Here is a 23,265-nt window from a genome sequence, read left to right as displayed (position 1 = left end):
TGATTTCCCCTGCATGTAAATCCAATCCTATTCCTATCCACTCTGCATACACAGCATCTCTTCTCTTTGTTTTCCAGCCAGGAATGCCCCAGACTGCGTGCCCAGGCACCATGTTCACCACTCCCAGTGGCTTCAGCCCCCACCTGGCCTGCGCTGAGCCTGGGGAGGAGGAGGAGGCCCCCCAGGAGGGCCCGGGGCCTGGGGCTTGCCTGGCCGATGGGCCCCCCATCACCTCCGCCTCCCTGGACACTCTGATCCAGAACCTGGTGCCCACTGCCGACTACTACCCTGAGGTAAATGGCACGACTATAAAAAGTATCACAGTGACACCATCTATTCATCATGAGCTCCTTCAGAGAGCACTGGGTAGTGACAGTACAACCAATTAGGTTATTTGTCGCATGCATGCCTCAATTGTCAGTGCTGCTTTGCTTCATTTGAGTATGGAAAGTTGTTGTGTTTTCACTGTCAGAGTGAAAGTGTAAGAGCAAATGACTCCATCTCTCTCTGTCTCTGTTGACAGAAAGCCTATGTGTTTACCTTCTTGCTGAGTGCTCGTCTGTTCATCCCTCCTCCGGAGCTGCTGGCCAGGGTGTGTGAGCTGTGCATCAAACAGCAGCAGCTGGATCAGAGCCCACTGGACACGGTCAGCACTGCACCACACACACACACACACACACACACACACCACCAGCAACTGTTTTTTTAAGGGCTTCCCTTGCCCTTGTGAAATACGTTTTCGGGACACTTTGGAATAAATCGAAGGCAGTTGCATCGAATGTTGGGAAATAACTTGGTTTTGCTATGCTGCACGACAGACCAGTATTCAGTAACTCTTATTCATGCATGTTTTATAGTTTAAAAAACAGTTAAACTACTGCATTGTGAACCCCGTTGTCTATCCTTCAGCTGAGCATTGAAGGATGGGCTGTTTGGATGGACAGTTTGGTCATTTTTAAATTTAAAGACAAAGAAATTGATTTTTTTTTCTTTTTTCTTTTTTCATACGCACATTCCTTCATGCACTTCCACAAACATATGTATGGGCATGATGAAGTCCTGTATGCACCCATAAGGATACAAGCTGAAGCAACACAAGCATGCAGTCACATGACACACAAAGACAGGAAGTCATTCAAGAGCAACAGTACTAAACACTCCAACACTCATCACGTCTTCCACTGCAGGCTAAAGTCCGCAAGTTTGGCCCCAAGATCCTGCAGCTGCTGACAGAGTGGACAGAGACGTTCCCCTCTGACTTCAGGGAGGAGAAGATGGTGGGACACCTCAAAGATATCATCCACAGGATAGCCCCATGTGATGAGGTACGCACACACCCCAGCGCTGCAGCCCTATTATAGCATTAATGCCAGCCATCATCGACTCAGAGAGCAGGAATCTGAGACAAGGTATGCACATGTGAGCATTTCTCCTGCAGGAGAGCAATTTGTTATGAGCTATTAGGCGCCCGAGTTTCATCCACATTGTAGCTGTTGTCATTACAGCCGTCATAACTGCAGTGAGGAATGCCCTGATGGGGTGAGGAAATTCAATTACCACCGCTCCCACTGTGACGAGGTGGGAGTACGAGTCAGCCGGTGTCAGCGCAGGGCGAAGAGCTACAGTGCCACGTTACACAACCTTGCATTGCAGTGGACTGAAAGCGAGTTTTAGGCCAGAGAAAAAAGGAAAGGAATGAGAGGGAGGAAGGGAGGGATGTTAGGAGTGGCTCTGTCTGCAGCCTCGAGGGAAAAAAGAGGGAGAGCGATAGATGGAGAATAAGGGGTGGGGGGACGCAGGGGCAGAGAGAGCAGAAGGAGGAGAGGAGGAAGGGGGTGATGTAGTAGATGGAGAGTGGGAGATGAGGAAAAATGGAGGGAGGTAGAGGGAGTAGAGGAAGAGGGGAAGGGCAGGTGGTGATGAATGTGCTGCTATTTACAGCTGGCGGTGTGTCTGTGAATGTGTGTGGGTGGGTGTGTGTGTGTGTGTGTGTGTGTGTGTGTGTGCGCATGTGTAGAGATGTGGCTCTGGGTCATTTGTGAGAGAGACTGACCTGCTGGCCCCGATGACCAGTCAGAGGACTCACACACACACACACACACACACATTCCTTGGCTTTTAGGAAATTCTCTTGAATGGGTCACTAAAACATTCTTACCTTCTTACGCCGATGAACAGTGTCCAAAATGATAGATAGATAGATAGATAGATAGATAGATACTTTATTCATCCCGAAGGAAAATCACTATGTATTTTATGTATGTATTTTATTTTATATATATATATAAAATGTGACATTTTAGAGATGTAAGGTTTTCAGCAAACAGTGAGCAGCCATACATTCTCTACAACAAGTAATGTTAGCTGGACAAAACAGAGAAAATGCAATGAGAGGGGGAAAAATGGGAAAAAAGAAAAAAAAAGAGTGTAATAAGCAGGAGAAGAATAGAAGAGGAGGACAAGGGCAGTGAGGATAATATTGATCTTGATACACATATAGAAAACATTTATGCATTGGTAGCCTGCATTACGATGGTAGTTGGTGACTTAAAAAATTATGGAGGACATACATTTTTGTAAAATAGATTTTTTATATATATATAAATAATGATTTTGAAGATATTGTCATGCCTTGGTATCAGTAATTATCCCTGTGATGATGATGATGGTGATGAGAACAACAATGAAACAATGCAAAGCTTTTGTCTCCTCGCCTCCCCTCCAGGCGTACTGGAAGACCCTGAACCAGGTGCTGCAGAAGCTGAGCCAGAAGCTGGCCCTGATGAGCCAGGGGGAAGAGAGCATCGTCAAGGTCTCCCTCAACGCCTCCTCCATCTCCGACAAGCTGGCAGCCTTCAAGACCAAGCCGCCCCCGATCCAGAAGGACATGCTCTCCATCTGCAACGACCCGTACACGCTGGCACAGCAGCTCACCCACGTGGAGCTGGTGAGGAGAGAAGAGAAGGATGGAAGGAAGGAAGGAAGGAAGGGAGGAAGGGGGGGGAAGAGAGAGAGGGGGAGGAGCTGTGGGTTAGGCAGAGGTCAGGGTGAGAGATGATAACGAGAACGGGGAGGGGGAGGAGAGCAAAGGGAGAAGGACAGGAGATGTAAGGAGAGAGGAGAAGGATGGTGATAGTGGTGGCGGAGGGAGGGTGGAGATACAGTCCAAGTCAAGGACGTGGACGTGAAGAAAAGACATCAAAGGGCTGAGATGGGGAAGGGATGGAGAGAACTGAAATAGATCTGAGAGATGACTCGGAAAGAACAAAGGAAAGAGGGAAGGGAGGCATAATGGTGAGCTGAAACTGGCAGAGGCTCTTAACAGGCGTGATCTTGTTCTGGGGATCTGTGGCATTAGCTTGATTATTAGAAGCCAACTATTTCACTCACTGTATCACACAAAGCCCCGAGTAGAACAAAGGGCATTAACTCGAGTGCCTGAAACGCAATGAAACATACATGAAACAAAGGACTGCTCTATCCCTCACATTGCATGCATGGTGCCTTCAGTCTATTCATGTGTGTCTTGATATGGGCACGTGTATCCGGGGGTGGTTGTGTGTGCATGTGTGTGTGTGTGTGGGGCGGGGGTGTGTGTGTGTGAGCCACCACAGCCCTGAGTAAGCTTGTACCCTTGTCTGAGTGGTGACATCACCCCAGAAGTCAGTGATGCGCCTGGGGCCTCAAACAAAGGGGATAAAAATGCTCTGGATATATGTGACCTGACAGCCTCACACACTGGTGCACACACACACACACACACACATGCACACACACATGTACAGAGTAAGAGAGAGAGAGAGAATGAGAGAGAAGAGGCCAACACACACACACACACACACACACACACACACACACACAGGACTGTAGTATTTCTAATATGGGTTGCTGCACCATGCTGGGACAGATATGAAAGAATGGGATGCCATTGCTTTGCTATCACAATGAGCAGCCATGTGTGTGTTTGTGTGTGTGCACATTTATAGCTCACTTGTGTTTCTGTTGATATTACAAAAAAAAAAAAAAAAAATAGCCTGACTCATTTTTTATTTTTACATCTGTGTGACTCTGAAGCTGGCTTTTAATAGAAAGGAATATAATGTCAAATGTCACTTTTAGGAAGTCCAGTTCCAATGAGTCACATCAATGAGTCATTATTTCCCCTTATTGATTGCCTTCCATTACTGAGATGAAAACACTATTAATGCTCTACCTTCCATCTGTGTATGTGTGTGTGGTGTGTGTGTGTGTGTGTGTGTGTTTTCCAGGAACATTTGAGTCACATTGGGCCGGAGGAGTTTGTCCAAGCCTTTGTTCAGAAAGACCCACTAGATGGCACACAGGTAAACGATGACTTAAACACCACGTTAAGAAGCATTTATCTCCTGGTGACCATTTGAATCTGTTTCAGCGTGAGCTTGTGTGACAGTGTCTCATCATTTAAATATGGGTATAAAATATTTACCAGGAGTAATGTGTGTATATAAAAGAGGCTAAACTCCCGATGTAAAGGGAATACTGCTCGTGTAACAGGCCTGCTCTGTAGCATCAGGGAAAACCCACAATCTGCAGTCGGCTCCAACCACAGCAACGGTTTCTCATTGTCTCAGATGTGGTTTGCTGAACATCAGCATGTTTGGCAGGGAACCTGGTTTAGCATGAGGAAGTCTGTTTATGGGATCCTGAACAAGACAAGAACTGCTCTTACAGTAAATGCACACAAAGCATACGCTATACACAGCCAAGTGTGATTAACCCCTCCAAGTCTGATATTGTGCCTTAAATTTCCCCTTCAGAGTTAGAATTTTTTTCCATATTGTACCACATCTATTGTACTGTACTACATCTCTATATGTGTATGCATATTCTGTACCTGCTAGTTGCAATAAATCCGAATCAAACTTAGATTTAGAAGAAATATTGAAGCCCAAGAAGCCATTTCTTATCAAATAGAAAATAGCCAGATGTGTTGTGTGTTATTTAATACCCATTATCCTGTAATTCAGGAGAACATATTTGGTACCTTTGGAAACCTTGAAATGTCTTAATTTAAAATAAAGTCCTGTGGGTTTGATCAAAGCGCAGGCACACAACATTTGTGATTAAGCCGCCAGTATGACCAGCAGAAGAGGTTTAATGTGTGTTGATGGGGGCGGTGTGGCCAGGTCTAATCAGAGGGCTTGCTTCTTAAAGGCCAGGCTGAGGACAGCAGGTCACTGAGGTCACGAATGGGTCACATATGACAAGCCTAGGCGAGCACAAAGACGTGCTTCGTCTGTCTCTCCCTCTCTCTGTATGTAACAGTTGTGTTGCTTTCACTCTTTCTTTCACTCTCTCTCTCTGTCTCTCTCACCCTCTGTCGCTCATTCGCTCTCTGTTTCACTTCTGTCTCACTTCACCCCCCCACCCCCCCACCCCCTTCCGCTATGCTTCTTTCTCGCTCGCCCATTGATTGCGTTATTTCCTTTCCAGACTAGCTGTGCTTGTCATTTACACTCACACAGGGGGGTCTGTCTGTGGATAGGAAGCTAATTAGGATCACTGGAATTCCCTATGGCAGCACTTCCCATGCTCACTCTATATATATATATATATATATATATATATATATATATATATATATATATATATATATTTACAGTATATGTGTGTGTGTGTGTGTGTGTGTGTATCATTAGCAGCCATGCTTCAGTGACCAGAAGAAGAAAACCTCCAACCTGGAAGCTTATGTCAGGTGGTTCAACAGACTGTGTTACCTGGTAGCCACTGAGATCTGCATGGTGAGTGGCAAATGCTGAAACCGCCGCACCTGATTTATTTTAACGCAAGACTTCAGCAGCAAGCGGAATACATTTTATGCCAAACAACGAGATGATGCAAAAATATACAAGTGTACAAAATGTCTATTCAGATAATAGACCAACCACTGATGAGAACCACTTTAGTGATGAAGTAGACATGAAGGAGAAGGGGAGGAGAGGGGGCCACGTTAAGAAGGGATTTTTCCACCTTGAAAATTTTTGAGGCATGGATTATGCAAAAAGGAGTGCCGCTGAATATTAGAGAGGTGTTCCTGATTTCACACGGTGTATAGTCTGTCTGTTGTGCGTGATGGTTGGAGATTTCTCACCAAAACACGCAACAGAAAATATTTAAATAGAAGTTAGTTTTGTACATTTACATGAGCGTTTCGGCACAGATGGGTATGTTCATGTTTTCTAATGAAATATAAGCTCAGTTGTGGAATTTTGATTTCATTATGATTCGAACTTACTTACTTTAACATTTTAAAACAGTTTCGTTCTATCAAACAAGCTCAAGTCCTAAGGGCTTGTAGAATTAAAAAAAAAAATTAAAAACTACACACAACACAGCAGTAAGAGGGAGATGGATTGAGGCAATTTGTTAATATGGATGACAGTGAAGTTGACAGCGTGTAGTTATCAAGGATCGTCATTGCCCCCTAAAGGTGATTTCATGTTACTGCACTCATGGCCACTGTGAAGGATAGAGTGAGACGTCTGTGTGGTGATGATAATTACGCTTGGGGGTGTTACAGACGGCAACATGATGAAACTTTAAGCAGAAATTTGTAACAAAACACATACCAATTAAAAAAGCTAAGACTGGGAACAAAGTACACAGTAAAGTAGCGTGTGAATTTCTCTCTACTCAGTTCCTGTACCATGCGGCTCACTCTCACTGTGTCTTGTCTGTCCAGCCGGCGAAGAAGAAGCAGAGGGCCCAGGTGATCGAGTTTTTCATCGACGTCGCCAGGGAGTGCTTCAACATTGGAAACTTCAACTCCCTTATGGCCATAATCTGTGAGTGTCCCCTTTCACGATATGATAGAGATGCTCGTGCGTGACCTCGTGTTGTTAACCGTCGCCATCCCTTGTCCCTCCTGCAGCCGGTATGAACATGAGCCCTGTGTCCCGGCTGAAGAAGACCTGGGGCAAAGCCAAGACTGCCAAGTTCTTCATTCTGGAGGTGGGTGTGGAGCCCAAATAAAGCCTCGACTTCACGTTATGTCACGTTATGAACCCTCGAGACGTCTCAGGTCCTCCGGGACAGGTCCACTAACTGTTCCCATAGTCAACACATAAAACATTAAACACAAAATATACCTCTCAACACTATGACACTTATAGATTTTTAGACAAACTAAACATGAGTAACAAAGTGGATCAGTACAAAGAATGTAAGAAAAAATGCATACCCTTTTAGACAAATAAAAAATAAAACATACTAAAATATATCCATAGATCTTTCACATGTAAACCTTTTATAGACTCTATGCATAATGAAATATATCTGCAAAATATCTATAGAATAGAGTGTATCTATAAAATGAACATAGAATCATATTGTATAATTTTAAGTCTAATTTTCCTGTGGATATTATACTGGTGAGGCCGTGTTTAGTTATTACACCACTCACTCTTGAGAAATGTGCCAAACCTAATTACTTTTAAATCCAGGCTTAAAACTTTAATCTTCTCTGCTGCTTTCATTTAGGTCGTGAATTGTCGGTATACTTTTAAAACCAGAGATTTTATTTTCGTTTTGCCTTTATCTTTCCCATGCGCATTTCCCTGTCTTATTTTTCTGTTTTATATGTTGCATTTTTTAAATTTTTCTTTCTCTCCATGCTGTTAAATGTCCTTTGATGCCTTATATAAAGCAGCTTGAAATGCTGTTGTGTATGAAAAGTGCTGTACAAATCAACTTTCCTTGTCTTGCCTGAACACAAACCAGCTGCTCACTGTCTGAGAAACACAGATGATAATGTGACGCTGACCACATTTTATGGGTTACCGTTCACTCTGACAGCATCAAATGGATCCTACCGGAAACTTTTACAACTACAGAACTGCCCTGAGAGGAGCTGCCCATCGCTCCCAGACTGCCAACAGCAACAGGGAGAGGGTAGGGCTCAGCTTCTCTGTTATTAACCTGAAATGATTTTTGCCTCCGTTCACTTCTGTCTTATTTACTTCAATGTCTCTCCTCCTGTTTTCTCTCCTCAGATTGTGATTCCCTTCTTTAGTCTGCTGATCAAAGATATTTACTTCTTAAATGAAGGTTGTGCCAATCGGCTGCCAAATGGCCATGTCAACTTTGAGGTAAGGTTACTTATGTTATTTTTAGCCTGACGCTTGCCTCGTGTCTGCCATAGTGACAATATTTGCTCGATTTATATTCCGTGTTATTTCTTAGAAATTTGTGGAGCTGGCACGGCAGGTCGGAGAGTTCATGACGTGGAAACAGGTGGAGTGTCCTTTTGAGCAGGACAGGGCCATCCTACACTACCTCCACACTGCTCCCATCTTCAGTGAGGACGGTAAGAACCCACCATGTCATTGTCACTAAAGAAACAGTTCACCCAAAATACAAAAAAAAGATATTATCCCACTTCCCAAGGTTTGTCCATCCAGATGGTTCGGTGTGATTTGGCGAGGTTTCCAGTCTGTCGCAAGCTTCGCTGTCTTCCTTCTTCCCACTGCAGTGGGACTTGATGGGTATTGTTTTGTGGAGCTCAAACCACTGAAAATGTAAATGTGAAAAAAATCAACCACAACAGTTCTTTCCAAAAACAATGACATACAGCGTCTTTGGGAACTATTTCTTCCCACAAGAACACCAGCAAAATCTGTCTATCTGTGCATCTAATTCAGACTCATTAGGGTAGATACATAAAGTTGGCTGGTGTTCTGCACAGGAAATAGTTCCCATCAAAACTCTTCACCCCGGGGTCTGGGGATTATGCTGGGTATTCATGTCTTTGGTTTTGGAAAGAACTTTTGCAGTTTCATTTTCCACATGTATATTTTTGGAGTTCTGGGAAACAGACTGGAAACCTGACAAAACCGCACAGAAAACTGTATCTGTGGATAGATTACACTACAAAAAGGTAGTAAAATACCTTTTTTTGCAGTTTGGGGGTGATTTTCCTTTAAGAGACATTTATTTACTTCATAAAAGGATACAATAGTTTTTATCATAAAAAAATATACATTGTTTCACTTATTCACCACTTTTCTTTACTCCTTGTCCCATCTTTTCCTCATCTATTCCCAGGACTCTACCTTGCGTCCTATGAGAGTGAGAGTCCAGAAAACCAGGTAGAGAAGGACAGATGGAAAGCACTCAGGTAGGAGTCACAGCACAAGTCACAGGTCACAGTTTTTCCCCGGCCCTCGTCCGCTCTTTCCAACTCGTCATTTCTTTTTCTCGCCTCAGGTCCAACGTTCTGGGGAAGACATGAGGCGCTGGAGGCAGCTAACCCTCACGCCGGCGAGGGAGCATGTGTTCTCATTGCACTAAAATGAACTGTGAAGGAGCCTAGCTGGTACTTAGGTGTTTTTTTTGTATGAAGAAAAGATGAAAAAAAAAAGCAAAATGATGAACGGGATTCATCAAGAAGACAGTGTAAAAAAAAAAAAAAAACACGAAGAAATGCATCAAAAGATTGAAAATAATAGTGAAGCTATAGAAACTGGAGCAAAATGCCTTTGCAGTATATTAACTACTAATGATTGGGTACAGTATGTTGGGGAGGGATATCACTATCCCCCCCTCACCTTGATGTTTGTTTACTCTGTGGGGATTCGTTTACTACCATAGAGCGTACAGGGAAAAACACTTTTTAAAATGAAATTCCTACTGATTCTGTTGTTGTTTTTGTATTTGCTCTGTGACTCTCTCCCTCTCCCCCCCTCTCTCTCTCTCTCTCCCTCTCTCTCTCTCTCTCTTTCTCATCCCCTCTAGTCCAAAGCCTTGTCTAATTTTTATTTTCTTTTTCCCTTGGATGTACTATACTGTAATATGACTTACAATGATGTGAAGGGCGCTGGCTAGCCCAAATCAGCTGCCGAATTCAATAGGTTCACTGAAGGTAAAGGCTACTGAGTAACTGGGAAGATTTATTTATCTCACATGTCATTTTAAATCCTCACCTGTGTGCGTGTGTGTGAGTGTGTGTGTGTGTGTATGTGTGATCAAGATGAAGCACTTGATTCAGTCATGTGTGTCCGTTCAGACTGTCAGCGGCTCATTTTCACATGAGAAAGACTGTTGAAACCAGGGTATGGGTCGTCTGCTCGTCTTGCTTTTATTTTTTAATGATTATTTTATTTGGGGAGAGTGGGGAATTAGGAAACTGTTTAAAGAAGTGTTTACTCCTTAAATGTATTGTGCCATTACAACCAGAAACCTATAGCGAAATAGTCACACTGGGAGCCAGGGCAGGTGTAGATTGTGTATAGATGACATTTACCCCACATCTTTCTGCTCTTCAGGAAGTTTTCTCTGACTGACGTTCAGTTGTCTGATATATTTATGGAGATTTCTGTGCTGACAGATGTATAGTTTTTATTCTACCCCTCCTTTACTGGATATGAAGTGGAATGGCATGCTACAAGGGGCGTTTTAAAGGGGCATTATAAGTCTCCACTGTGGAAAAGACTTAAGTATTCTGAGGATGACTACTGGAGCTTTGCGGTGACGGCGGTCGCTATGCCAACATGTCTTTGACTGATCATATTGAGTGACCATCTATTTAATTCAGCGGAAGAACAAGACTGAGGAATCAGAGATATTTTTGTTTTTACGAGGGAGGGAAACTTGTGCCATATGATTCACTGGTTGTTAAGACAATTCAGGTTCCTCTGACTTGAAATGTGTTGTTGTTTATTGTTTTGTGGGATCGTCATTGAACCTTGTTTTTGGCAGTTTTGTTGTGATTAAGGGGCTATCCTTAAGGGGTCAGGGTGGGAGAGGAGGGTTATGGGAATCGTGTAATTATAAGCTTTTAAGAAACAGTCTGATTCAGTTTGCTATAATTGATTGATGTCAGTGTTTTCTCTTACGAAGCACCTTTCCCCTCTTGATAACAAACTGGTTTTGTTAATCCTCCCGCCTCCATTCTTTATTGATAAACTTACTTTCTCTGTAACACATTCCCCAGATGATAAGTTAAGGCTATAGAGACCCAGAGATGTGATGTCAAACCTGCAATTCAAGGTGATGAGATGTTTTAATAAAACATTACCCATGTTGAACAAATGTGTTTTCATTGTCAGCTGCTTGTAGGACTTCATTTCTGCTCTTTGTGAAACATCCATTTAAGGCGCTGCCAAATCCAGCTCTGAATATCACAGACACACCCAGCTCTGCATGCAGTCCATGGACCAGAGGACACTGTGTGTTGCAGAAGAGGAGTGCTTTCAATGAAACAGTCTGTTGTGGCTGTGTGAAGCAAATGGTGACAGGCTACATTATAGACCCTAATTACATTACATGCCGAGCAGACACTGGACCGCACCATCACTGCAAGATTATTGCTGATTCCTAAAAAAAAATAAAAAGCCTAACTAGTTTCTCAATTTTGTTCCTTTCTTAGATTTTTTTTTCTCATAGTTTTGTCCTCTGTGCCAAAACTGCTGCATCATCCACAAATTCACAGTCAGGATCTCTGACATGATGTGCACCCTCTGACATTTCTGGTTGATTCTTTATTGTCACACAAGCGAGTCATCACATGTGGAAGTTAACATTTTAAAGTATTTGCATGGGTGGGCAAAAATGCTGTAGAATACACACTGAAAATCAAATTGAGCGGGCAAAGCATGAATCCCATCTGCAGTCCAGTCAAATCTGAAGAATGCTGCATCAGCAAGAAAACTAACTGAGTTTTGAGCTGTTGAACAAGGAAGAGACCACATTGCAAGCTGATCTAAAGCAGCGGATATGATGAAGATATGTTGATCCCTTGTGTGATTGGTACCAGAAAAAAAAAAAAAAAAAAAAAAAAAACAAGGCAATTTGATGGCTTGAATGAATTCATATGTTGTGGCAAACCATTATTACTGTCTGGGATTTTAAATTGATAGACAAATAACTTTCAAAATTTGAACAGGCTCCTAAAACAAAAACAAAACAAAACAATGTTTACTACAGATTTATGACCAGAATAACTTGGCACACAGTACTGAGCTGCATCTCAGGGCCCCTGGTCCCGCCTGGTATTAACATCCATCCTGAGAAATCCGGATACAAGCTGACACCTGTGAGTACAGGTGTAAACAGCAGCAATGCGTCCTGAGTGATCGGACCTCAGGACGCACTCAGAGGTGGCCTGGGTCGCTTGTGTCCGCATCACATCAGAGGTGTAAACAGACATGTGTCCCAGGACGGACTGAAGGACCACCTACTAACCTGACGTCCCCTGTCTTGTCCAGCCCAACACCCCTGACACCGGCCAGGCTGTCACTTTCCCAAAAGAGAAAACACCTGACCCGATCTGCCCAGCAGCTGCACCGTCAGCTGATGGATCAAATGCAAACTGGAGTGCAGGTCGGCTATAAAGCAGCTGGTTAATGAATAAAACAATCTCGGACCTGCTGGAATAATTAAGTAATCTGAGTCTGAAGGTGATCGGGTCGAGCCTGTAACAGATGTGAAATGTGTCTTCAGTGACTGATTTCTCAGGACGGTTGTTAATACCAAGGTTCCCAGCTTTCAGATGATGAATACCAGTTACTGTTGACCTGTCGTCTCTTCCTGAAAATCCCCAGTCCCCGACCACAATGGATAGTAAAATGGGGGAGCAACGGGTGATTTTAAAACATCAGACATTCCCTTGACGCAAGAACACCAACAACATGTGAAAGAAAATGTTTATTACAGTGCAAATTTCAGTCTTTGAGCTCCTCGCGATCTGGAGCGAATGCCATCTTGGCCAGTTTCGTGTAAATATCAAAGTGTTTGGAGCTCAGGTATGTCCCGAAGAGAGCCTGCAGCACGAACACTGCCCGCATTTTCCTCAGGACCGGTCTGGAGATTTCCATCCAAAACCGCATGGTGTTGCCCTTCTCTGGCATCGGCGCTGTCCCGTACCTGGTGGCGAGGCCGACGTTCACAGGTAAGGCCAGCAGGATGGGGTACACCCCGCCGCCCACCACTCCGATGAGCGCCCCCCGCATCAGAGCACACGTGGGGCAGTTGAGGTCTCCGGACAGTAAAGGTTTAGACACCGCTGCGTTGTACAAGGCGAACGTGGTCAGGAAGGGGAGGACAGCCATGGGCATGCTGGATGTGAGGCGCCCTTGCGTGACATTCAGGGCTCTGCGGTACAAGCTGTTGGCTACCAGTCCTGCAAGGGCACCGTTACCTCCGAGATACATGGGACCATAGAAGAACAGCTTCTGGTCCACCTCAGGCAGTCTGTCAAAATTCTTCGTCATCATCTCAATGATCATTGCTCGCGGGAGCGTCTTTCCACCGCCTTCCTCATTTGTGGTATTTTCCGACATTGTTAAAGAGTATCAGGCACGATTTCAATCACGATATCCGCCCGGTCGAAGGTTTCACTCAGTGTCTTCTGGTCAACCCGAGTTCTTGTCAAGGGACTAAACAGGAACAAGAGCAAGGTGGTTGTAAAACACAGGGCGCTGCCATGTTTTACCCATAATTCAAAACGCGAGCGTGTGGGCGTTGTTTTTTTTTTTTTTTTTAACACGTTGGGTGTGTTGAAAAAGGTTCCGATCCCACCAGAGTTCTGGGCAAAATAGATAGATTCGGATCGTGGTTGGCTGAGGGCTTATGTCACTCTACTTTTAGCGAATGGGCAATAGGCCACAATTTTTTGGACCAATCAGAGCAGTCGTGGGCGTGGCTTTCCGACGCAAGAATCTTCTATCTCATTCCAGCAAAGTTCGCCATCTTTGAAGACGAGTGTTCAAACGTCTGCTTGTTATCTTTGTCGAAATAATTCCAGTTTTGCTCGTATAACCGCGACATTAACTCCTAGAAAGTACGGTACTGCGCAAACAAGGTGAGAATGACAGATGTAACGCCACAAAATGGTCATTATTTAATGACTCGTCTAACGTTTTATGCGGAAGGCGAACGTTAGCCAGCTAGCTAATGTTAGTTCCCGACGTCTCGTGTAAGAGTAACAAAACAGACGCTTAGATTTAACACGCTTTAGCCGTAATAATCCATTTATGGATGTGGAAAAGTGTGTATGTTGAGCTACATCGACGTTTAACGAGGGCTAATCTTACTTTAGGGACTGTATTTACTTTTGAGCTTTGTCTCGGGTGGAGGTGGGTGGCTAGGTTGTCGTTAGGCCAAAGTGTTAACCGTCGTAGGCCTCAAAACCAACAACGAGTTAACGTTAGCGATACACACCGTTACCTCTTACTTGGTTAATCACACAACCCAGAACGATTTAAAATTCCTAATCGTGTTTTAATGTGTGTCAAGTCAAGGATATGTGATGTTTGACGTCGCAGGATGAGTGATTGTAACTGTCTCAACGTTGTATAAACGTTTAAGGCCTTCTCCATTATAGTTGGCTGATAAGAGTGCAAACGTAATGCTGGCTCCACCTCAAAACCTCCGGCTTGCATTTGTTGTTCTCCGACATTTTATCATCTGGTGCTGAATATAGTATTTACAACGCTGCTAACTCAGATTCGCTGATTGCACTATATCCGTTATTGATTCACACACAAGTGATTTACATGCAGAGTGGCAGTGTGCCTTTACATTGTTGTTGTTTAGAAATTCAACACTTACTAATTCTAGATCAGTTTCATCTGCAAGTAGTTGTTTGGGAAATGAGTACAGCTTTACGATGTTTATAAGGGGTTGTTTTGACTGGACACAAGTTTAGACAGTCTTTGTATTAGCCGACAGGGAACTAGTATAATGAAAATACATTGGTATTATAGGTATGGGGGCACTCACCAAAATCAAAAAACATTACTCAATTTCGATCTGAACTTCTAGTTTCAGGAAAATTGTATCAAGATTTGTGATGCTCTGACAGATTTAATTTGTTTTTTATTTGCACTGTTTTGGGACAATAGGATCAAATGTACTGTGACTTGGACATATTTTTTCAGATGCGCCATGCCAAGCGAATGCGTTCTCCAGGTGTCTGGCTGGATGAGTACAGCTGGGAGGATAGAGTGGAGAGCCGCAAGCGAAGGAAACGAGATTCACACAGCAGCGAGAGAGAAAACAAGTCCCGAAGACATCACCGTCATTACAAGACTTATGAGGGGTAAACACCTTGCTCAAATTTGGTGGGGAGACCACCTAGAGTACTTGGGAAAATGGGGAAATATTAGTGAAAAATTAGTGGCATTTTTCATATATATTGAAAATATTGGCCTTTCTGCTAAATATCTTAGATTTACTGTATGTTTGGTCAGAGTTTATGGCCGCTGATAATGAAGTCCACCAGCTCAAATCTAAATGCCAACTTCACATGAAATAACAAGGGAGCGTGTTAGCCACATTGGGTAAAATAGGGAACATACCTGAAAGGTATGTCTGTGTTAGCTGATGGAGATGAGAATAACCAGCTGAGCCTCTATTCCATCTGATATAATAAATAAATCCATTTAGACTTTTACTTGTGAACTCTGTGTTTAAAGTCTTATCTTAATGAAATGAAGTTCTAAAAATTTTCCTGTGACTTGTCCTCTTGGTGCCATGGCTCATTAGCCAACAACTGCAAAGGGGGGCTTCAGATTGGGCAACATCTCACCATATGCTGCACATGTAAAGCACATGTGTACTGTAGAGCTGAAATCTTCAACGAGCATCTGTCTAGTCTGTATTTTTTTTACTGGATGCTCTGTCAAAAGGATTTTTAATGAAATTGCAGCTGTGTGCCCTTTAATGACAATATGGGTTTGTGTTTGAGTTTCATCTGGCCAAACATTTTGTTGACATGAGTGATAGATGGTGGAGGTCCTTTAGAAGTTTCCAGATCAACTCTAATTTTAATTCTGTAGAGAGGCAGACCTTTTCCTGGAAGACAACTGACACCACTAGGGTGCTAGGGCTCTAGGGGTTTCCTAGTCTTTTTTAGATACTTGGGTGCTAACCTCACTTGCAGGGTGGGTGTCAGAGGGGATTGAAGACACTGCAGGGCATTTAATAGCCTTGACAAGTAAACGCATTGATGTTGGAAGACTAGGTGAGAAGCTTATACAAGGTAAAAATGACTTTGATAGATGTCAGTGTGTGCCCAGGTTCAGTTCATAGAATTAAATCTTCAATATGATGTTAGGGATTTTGACATTTTAGATCAGCAGAGAAACATTTAAATACTAAAGTACCAGCAAGATTTTTAGTGCTTAGGTAGTACACAGAGTTCTGAATGCAGAGAATGTCAGATCATATTACACCACCATTACTGAGCTGAAAAGCTTTCACCAAGCTTCAATCACTCAAACCTTAAATCTACCCGTGTGGCACTTTCATGGTACGTACGTTTTAGGGGAGGCATGCTTTGACTTGGTCAGTTGCCTTGATAACAGCTGTTTTAAAACTAAAATGTGCCAGAATCTGCTGTGCTGCTTGTTTATCTGCTTACTTAGAAGTTCTATCTCCACAATGATAATCCCCCTAATAAAACTCGTCCTCGGCTGCAGTCTCGCGTATTGAACAGGATATGAGGTGTTTGGTGGCTGTAAATCAGTATGTTTCTAATTAAAAATGTTATATAATTGGCTTCGGGATAGAGTGTCAGGTGGAAGGTTGTCCATTAGTGCACCATCAGATCCAGTCTTTATTTCACAGCTTGATCAGGGTGTAGGAACAAGGCTCTCCGGTCCCCGTTTCTGACGTGTGTTGTTTTTCCTTGACTGCAGGCACTACCTGGAGACGCGCAGTCTGAACCAAAGGCTGGGCTCTCAGGATAACAGTACGGACATGGCCTATGATGACGACAGTCGTGGGGGCACCTGCAGGGAGCGAGACCGCGACTGGCACCACTACAGCAAGTCATCTGGGCGTAGCGGTCGGAGCGGTCGCAGCAGGCGAAGTAGCCATAGGCGGAGAGACAGGGGGCGCAGACGCAGCCCCTCACACCACAGCTCCCACCCGGTACGGGAACGTCCTTCTCCCCCTACCCCTCTCTCCTTTCTACACCACCAAATCGAAAGGGTCATTATCACAGGTGTTCAGCCAATGCTCAACACCTATCTCTTTGTCTCTCTGTATCTCTGTGTGTGTCCTACTCCTCAGTATTAATTATCAGTTCCATTAATGCCAAATAGGGGACTTAGCAGCTCAAAAAGTAAAGGATAGTTGGTGTTTATGAAATTGTTGGAAAGGAAAAGTGGACCCAGTATTTAAACTGAAATCGTAGTGGGCTGTTACGGGACTTGATAGTATAGAATATAGCTGTAAAGGACGAATTGCCAAAAACATGTAGAAAGACTGTGATCTACTTTAATTTTTTTGTGCTACTTTGAGATAGTCTCTCATCTGAAAATCTTGTTGCCATGTTTTTCTTCTGTAATACACACTATGTGGTGGATGGCGCCCAATTGCCTTTCTCTGGTGGGGCTGAATTTGAATTTGCTGCTCCGTCCTTCCGTCCATTCGCCTGGCGGTGTTACTGAACGGGCCGAATCTATCCACCCCCTACACCTCCCCCCCTTGGCCTGGTTGAATGAATGACGATGATGTCGCGTTGTGGTGGCCTGGTGCTGACTGATGATGGGTTATTGATGTGATGGCGGATTGCGGCCGTTCCGGTGCAGAGGAGGAGCCATCACCGCAGGAGCAGGAAAAGATCCAGGAGTGTTGAGGATGATGACGAGGGTCACCTCATCTATCACAGTGGAGACATGCTGAGAGCGAGATGTATAGAATATATACCTTTTTTCTACTGTTGTTCACACTCTGTCTCTCTCACTCTCTCTTGTTGTCTGGATTGTTGCTCACTTGCAAAAACTAAACTTAGAGGCTAAAGTACTTGGGCCAATAGACTTAATGCATTGTATGGTTAGATATTACTCTGCAGTGTAATATAATTGTGTTGTATTCCAGTCGTCTCTGTTCAGAGTCTTGTTATAGTAGCATAGCTGAACAGAGCCATGTAAAGTCAGGCAGTGAGGCAGCCAAAGGGCAGTTTGTTTTCCACTCGTCAGTGCTGTGATTCTAACTTGACTTCTTCATTCCCTGTAGATGAGATTGTGTCTACTCTAGGAGAGGGCGCATTTGGGAAAGTCGTGGAATGTATTGATCATTCTAAGTAAGTTTAGAAGACGCTATCCATGATATTTCATTATTTTTGGTGCATTATTTTTTTAAATCAAACTTTCCTCTCCCTCAATTAATATAAAGGAAAATAATTCATTTTTGTGTGTTTTCAGCGATGGAGCTCGTGTGGCTCTGAAGATCATTAAAAACATAGACCGCTACCGTGAGGCAGCTATGTCTGAGGTAGAGGTGCTTGAGCAGATGAACTCTCTTGACTGTGACAGAAGATAGTAAGTAATGTCACTGTAACTGCATATCACGAGAACCCTGCTGATATTGCACGTCATCACAAATGTAGTGAATGCCCAGAGTTTACTTTGAGTTAAATTACTTGTCACCTAATACACCTTTCCTCCCTTTCAGTGCGTGTGTACGCATGTTGGACTGGTTTGACTATCATGGCCATGTTTGTATAGCCTTTGAACTGCTTGGCCTCAGCACATATGATTTCCTCAAGGAGAACAATTTCCAGCCTTTCCCAGTAGAACACATCAGACACATGGCCTATCAGATCTTCAGAGCTGTTCGATGTGAGTAAAAGACACAAGCATGCACTGATCAGTGTCTGGAAACACAGTATTTTGCACAATGTGCGTTCTATTAATTGTTCTGTTTGTGTTTCAGTTCTGCATAAAAACAAGCTGACCCACACAGACCTGAAGCCTGAGAATATTCTCTTCATTGACTCTGATTATGACATGGAGTACAATGCTGACATGGTAAGAATACTAATTTAACGTAATGATTGTGTTCAGAAGTCATGAACTCTCCTGCAGTGAAAGACCAAAAGCTGTCATCTGGCAGCACCTATGAGTGTAACACTTGTGTTCTTGTCTTTAGAAACGGGATGAACGGACGTTGAAGAGTGCAGATGTGAAAGTTGTAGACTTTGGCAATGCCACATATGAACACGAACACCATACCTCTGTAGTGTCTACCCGGCACTACCGTGCTCCAGAGGTCATTTTGGGTGAGCATCTGTTTTATAACACTGCATAGACGTTTTAAACAAATCATATGATGGTAATTTGTTGTTAAGCTAATGTGTGTTTGTCTTTCAGATCTGGGCTGGGACCATTCCTGTGATGTCTGGAGTCTGGGTTGCATACTCATTGAGTATTACCTCGGCACCACTCTCTTTCAGGTAGGAAGACATCATATTTCTCCTGATATTCAACCATAGCAATCTGCACAGGGCTCATACTGTTCTCTCTTTCAGACCCATGACAGTAAAGAACACCTCGCTATGATGGAGAGAGTCCTTGGCCCCATCCCGGCAAACCTGCTGCAGAAAACCAGGCAAGAGACCACTGACTAGCTGTCCCAAATTTTGACAGTCCTCAGTTTAGGAAAAAGATTGATAGAAGAAAACATTTAATATGATTTCGTTAACATCATGAAAGAATCAAAAGGAGCAATCTTGACTTCTAAGTTGTATGTGGTGTGTTTAAGTGCTTGCTTATAATTTGGGCGTGAGTTCTGTTGAATTAATGTTCTGTCTTCTGTAGGAAACGGCGCTATATCCACCGGTACAAATTGGATTGGGATGTACACAGCTCTGCTGGGAGATATGTCCGGAAACACTGCAAGCCACTCAAGGTAAGAAGAAAAGTGCTATGGAAACTAAATAGAAGAAGGCAGTATTATCATAGCTGTTCACACCTTAAGCATAGGACCACAAAAAAAGGCAGCTAAAAAATGTCTGCCAGAATCATTTAGCTCATAACGTAATGTAAAGAGACTCATTCCAACTTGGTCTTTTTCCTCTCCTCCTTTGCCAACCATCAGCAATACATGACGTCCCAGGGTGAGGATCACCTGCAGCTGTTTGACCTCATTGAGAAGATGATGGAGTATGACCCAGCCAAGCGCCTCAGTCTGGACCAGGCCATCAAACATCCCTTCTTCTCCTCGTACCGCAAGAGCAGTAGCACCGGTAGCAGCACAAGAGACTAAACTTGTGAACTCTTAAGCCTCTGACCCTAACCTCAGTCATAGCCTGGCTGTCACCTTGACATTCATCATGGTGGCACAGTGCCAGCCTCTGCTCTCTGACTCTCCAGGAGAGGTGTTTTTCAGACTGTATCAGTCCTCCTGTCCTGAACCAGTGTTTCTCAACCTCTAACTCAGTGACTCTCTTATGTTTCCATCTGTGGGAAGTTGGTTACTTGATGATTCCCCCTCCCCCCTCACATACTCATATACCATTTTTGCTATTTATTTGACATTGTCCTATAAGAAATGTTCCTTCTGAGCGTACAACAGTACAATTGTTTTTGTAATTTACAAACCGATTTTGTCCATGTTGTCTTTGCTTGATTGTGAAGCTGGTGGTGGTAAAAGTAACAGGTTGAGAAATACTTTCCTCTGGATGTCCCTGTGTTACCAGTATTAATTTATTGAACATTGTGGGGATTTAAAAAATAAGCTGTGGACAGAACATCCTTGTACATATGATTTGTTGAGTTGTGCTGTTTGTTTCCATTTTCTTTGTTAGGGAATTTGTAATTTTTGCATTATGTACTTTTTCTCAATAAACTTGAATAGATAAAAGGAATTCCAGTCAGCCGTATTTCTTTCTGAATACCTTTCTGTTGGTCAAGTGTGGTGTAGTACCCGCCGCCTGCCATATGATGGCAGTAAAGAGCTATTGTAAGAAGACTCAGCTGTTTTGGCTGCTGAAATGACAGTCCGCCGTGTGGAACTATAGTGTTAACTTTGATTCATAAATTGTAGCGAAGAACCCCAGCTCAAGCGCTCCATTCTGTTTTTGTGTTTCCGTTTTGAGTAAATATTGCTCAAAAATGACTTGATTGCAACTTGCTCGTGATCCTCCTGGTGTTTGTTAAACCACTGCAAAACTGTTGATTATACATTATCAAGACTAAACAATACAAATATCTGTTTGATCACTACGCCAGTTTCTCAACAGGGGAAACAACAGGAAAACATCAGGAGTCTATCGGAAACAAACAGCAAGGTGCGCTCACCAGTGGCCCAAATCGATTCCAAAGTTTTAATCGTTGCAATAGATGGCAGACATTAAGAAACAATTGCGAGAAATGTATCCAGGAGCCACATCCAAAACTGCACGTACGCATCTTACTCCTATCGGCTGAGCGGTTTACGTCTGAGCAAGAGTGTTTAGTGAGCTCCGTCTGATTTATCATGCTGTCCGAGGACAGGCTGTATTTCAGTTAATCAGTGCTCCACCTGTCCCCAGAAATTAACGCCACATCGGTGGATTTACAAGTTTCAATGGTGTTAAATGCAGACATTTGCGATACATTGTTGGGTGAATTGACGTGCCTGCAGTAAAGAAGCTTTAGTTCTCAAGTTCAGCCGCCAAAGCTGAGAGTCGCTTCAGTCAAAGTTGTCAATCTGCAGCCTCCCACGTGGTCAGCAGGGCGGGCGCATCTCATCTGGTTGAACATGCAACTTTCAGAGACAAACAACTTGACCCACTGTTAGTTTCACATCAACACAGGCTACTCATCGGCAGGAAACAAGGACCTTCAAGTTGGAAAGCGGCTCTTCTCTGGTTTGCATCCAGATCGCTCCCATCTGTGTCTGGCATAAACCCGGTGCGCATTGCTGCCTCTTGTTCCAAGACTCATTTGGGAGAGCGCTTTGAACTCTGGGCAGAGTGTCGTGAATTCGCGGTGAGATACTTGGTCCGCAGAAGAATTGTACAAGTGAACCAAGAGATATTTCAATCATTTGCTGCCCATCTACACATTTTTTAAGGATTCAGCATGGATACAGCAGGCGACTCCATCGGGGAGAGTAAGCCGGTGTGTCAGTGCGCGCCCAGGTCCGCCGTCCGGCGGTGGCTGCCAAGTTACCCCGTTGCCGTGTGTTTGCTGTTGTCTTTGAGCTCCATCACAGTGTGTCTTCTGATGAGCTTCAAGACCTACCAGCTGGAGAGCCGACTGCAGATGGAGATAGACAAAGTCTCCATCTTCCACCCGCCGCACAGTGCCTTTCTGAACGAGGATGGGACCCTAATTCCCGAGCTGAGCTCCTCAATTGGAAAGCTCGTGGAGGAGGTACTGTCATCTCTTGTGGATACAGTGGATAAAACACTTATTGCCTTTGATTAGCAAATGAAATTTGTACATATCATAATCAATTATTGTACTGAATGAAACTGGATGAAACAGACACCGCTCAGCGTGCGTAAAGTGTGCGTAATAACAGCGGAATAAATACGCGGAATCTATGAGATTTGCAGGCACACAGACCTCGCAAGTTTGGGTAATCGTACCCTGACCCCCCTACAATCAGTCCTTACTTTAATGCATGACCTTAGGGATCAACTATGCATGCAGCTGGCCAATTAGTTTGCAGTTAAAGCTCTTTATAGGCGACATAACTGCCGGTGATAGGCACCAACCTATAATTTTATCACATGGAAAAGAAATTGAGGAAACTCTTTTCATTCTAGGACTGTATGTAAGCGGGCACAGATAATGATCTGGTGATTGTTAATGGTAGTCACTGAGATTGTAATCTCATTCCATTCCCTGCTCTTTGAGCTTGAAGGCTTTCCATTTATTCACAATTTGCCAGGGCAATTTTCTCATAACACAGCCTCCACTGGAGCCTAATAATACATTCTTATGAAATACAGCGTTTCACAGTGACATTCTGTTCACTTGTATGGCACCGATATTTAACTAATACACCAATTTTATATATGATCTTCCATGTGTGTGTTTGTAGAAAGTGGTGGTGATGATGCCGAAAGTGCGTGCAGCAAGGGACGTTGGCCAAGACTGCTCCTGTCCCCCAGGTATGTTTCTGTACTTGCGCTTTGTCTGTGCAGTATTAGCACACACACACACACACACACATGCACACACACACCACTTCACAACCCAATGCACAGAAAGTTTACTTCCACAAAATCAAGTTTCTGGTGTTGACTGATTACTTGAGAAATTACCATTTCTGTCTTTCTGCTGATGGTTTTGTTAGTTCTTCTAGTGCAAGAGTACTGTGTGTGTGTGTGTGTGTGTGTGTGTGTGTGTGTGTGTGTGTGTGTGTGTGTGTGTGTCTTTTAGATGATTGCCTCTCTTTGGAGGATTACAACTTGTAAGCCCGTGTAGGGCCCGTCCTGGGACAGGGGTGCTTGTGGTGAGACCTTGATAAATACTCTTCAGATCAGTGGGCAGGACGTCCAGTCTG

General features: G+C 43.6%; 4 protein-coding genes across 7 annotated transcripts in view; 3 read left to right on the top strand and 1 right to left on the bottom strand.

Annotated features, from left to right (window-relative positions):
• Positions 1–9,899, top strand: part of LOC115366817 (ras-GEF domain-containing family member 1C) — a 33,895-nt gene extending 23,996 nt beyond the window's left edge. For 2 of the 3 annotated variants that reach the window (XM_030062459.1, XM_030062458.1), the window contains exons 2-14: positions 78–293; positions 524–646; positions 1,188–1,325; positions 2,726–2,947; positions 4,269–4,343; positions 5,679–5,780; positions 6,722–6,824; positions 6,911–6,990; positions 7,834–7,929; positions 8,031–8,126; positions 8,221–8,344; positions 9,082–9,154; positions 9,244–9,899. In XM_030062459.1, coding sequence (XP_029918319.1) covers positions 84–293; positions 524–646; positions 1,188–1,325; positions 2,726–2,947; positions 4,269–4,343; positions 5,679–5,780; positions 6,722–6,824; positions 6,911–6,990; positions 7,834–7,929; positions 8,031–8,126; positions 8,221–8,344; positions 9,082–9,154; positions 9,244–9,268 — 1,467 coding nt within the window. In that variant the 5' untranslated portion in view covers positions 78–83 and the 3' untranslated portion in view covers positions 9,269–9,899. The remainder of the gene's footprint in view (positions 1–77; positions 294–523; positions 647–1,187; positions 1,326–2,725; positions 2,948–4,268; positions 4,344–5,678; positions 5,781–6,721; positions 6,825–6,910; positions 6,991–7,833; positions 7,930–8,030; positions 8,127–8,220; positions 8,345–9,081; positions 9,155–9,243) is intronic. The other variant, XM_030062460.1, reaches the window with a different exon arrangement.
• A 1,597-nt stretch (positions 9,900–11,496) lies between these two features.
• tmem126a (transmembrane protein 126A) lies at positions 11,497–13,509 on the bottom strand. Its single transcript, XM_030062463.1, has one exon. It carries the CDS (start codon positions 13,314–13,316, stop codon positions 12,699–12,701), a length of 618 nt encoding a protein of 205 aa, XP_029918323.1. The 5' UTR covers positions 13,317–13,509; the 3' UTR covers positions 11,497–12,698.
• Positions 13,510–13,684: 175 nt separating this feature from the next.
• clk4b (CDC-like kinase 4b) lies at positions 13,685–20,632 on the top strand. 2 transcript variants are annotated; one of them, XM_030062455.1, is made up of 13 exons: positions 13,685–13,837; positions 14,916–15,076; positions 16,677–16,911; positions 17,574–17,676; positions 18,001–18,067; positions 18,189–18,305; positions 18,439–18,605; positions 18,700–18,794; positions 18,916–19,045; positions 19,137–19,219; positions 19,295–19,374; positions 19,584–19,674; positions 19,864–20,632. In XM_030062455.1, the coding sequence occupies exons 2-13, from the start codon at positions 14,916–14,918 to the stop codon at positions 20,029–20,031; spliced, it is 1,497 nt and encodes a 498-aa protein (XP_029918315.1). In that variant the 5' UTR covers positions 13,685–13,837; the 3' UTR covers positions 20,032–20,632. The 2 variants fall into 2 exon arrangements, with proteins under 2 accessions (XP_029918315.1, XP_029918317.1); XM_030062457.1 differs by lacking the exons at positions 13,685–13,837; positions 14,916–15,076; positions 17,574–17,676 and having other exon boundaries at positions 16,773–16,911.
• A 1,198-nt stretch (positions 20,633–21,830) lies between these two features.
• Positions 21,831–23,265, top strand: part of col23a1b (collagen type XXIII alpha 1 chain b) — a 133,312-nt gene continuing 131,877 nt past the window's right edge. Inside the window, exons 1-2 of the mRNA XM_030062454.1 lie at positions 21,831–22,124; positions 22,801–22,870. Of these exons, the coding sequence (XP_029918314.1) occupies positions 21,831–22,124; positions 22,801–22,870 (364 nt within the window). The remainder of the gene's footprint in view (positions 22,125–22,800; positions 22,871–23,265) is intronic.

This window comes from Myripristis murdjan, chromosome 10 (genome assembly GCF_902150065.1).
Source record: "Myripristis murdjan chromosome 10, fMyrMur1.1, whole genome shotgun sequence".
Lineage (NCBI taxonomy): Eukaryota > Metazoa > Chordata > Actinopteri > Holocentriformes > Holocentridae > Myripristis > Myripristis murdjan.
Note: the sequence above shows the minus strand (reverse complement) of the source record. Positions and strands in the feature narration are given on the sequence as shown.

Bases quoted from the DNA above. Each gene is read 5' to 3' on its own strand.
- clk4b (XM_030062455.1), top strand. From the start codon at position 14,916: ATGCGCCATGCCAAGCGAATGCGTTCTCCAGGTGTCTGGCTGGATGAG. The intron at 19,375-19,583 runs GCAAGAGACCAC...TGTCTTCTGTAG, and splicing joins AACCTGCTGCAGAAAACCAG to GAAACGGCGCTATATCCACC. The intron at 19,675-19,863 runs GTAAGAAGAAAA...GCCAACCATCAG, and splicing joins AACACTGCAAGCCACTCAAG to CAATACATGACGTCCCAGGG.
- tmem126a (XM_030062463.1), bottom strand. From the start codon at position 13,316: ATGTCGGAAAATACCACAAATGAGGAAGGCGGTGGAAAGACGCTCCCG.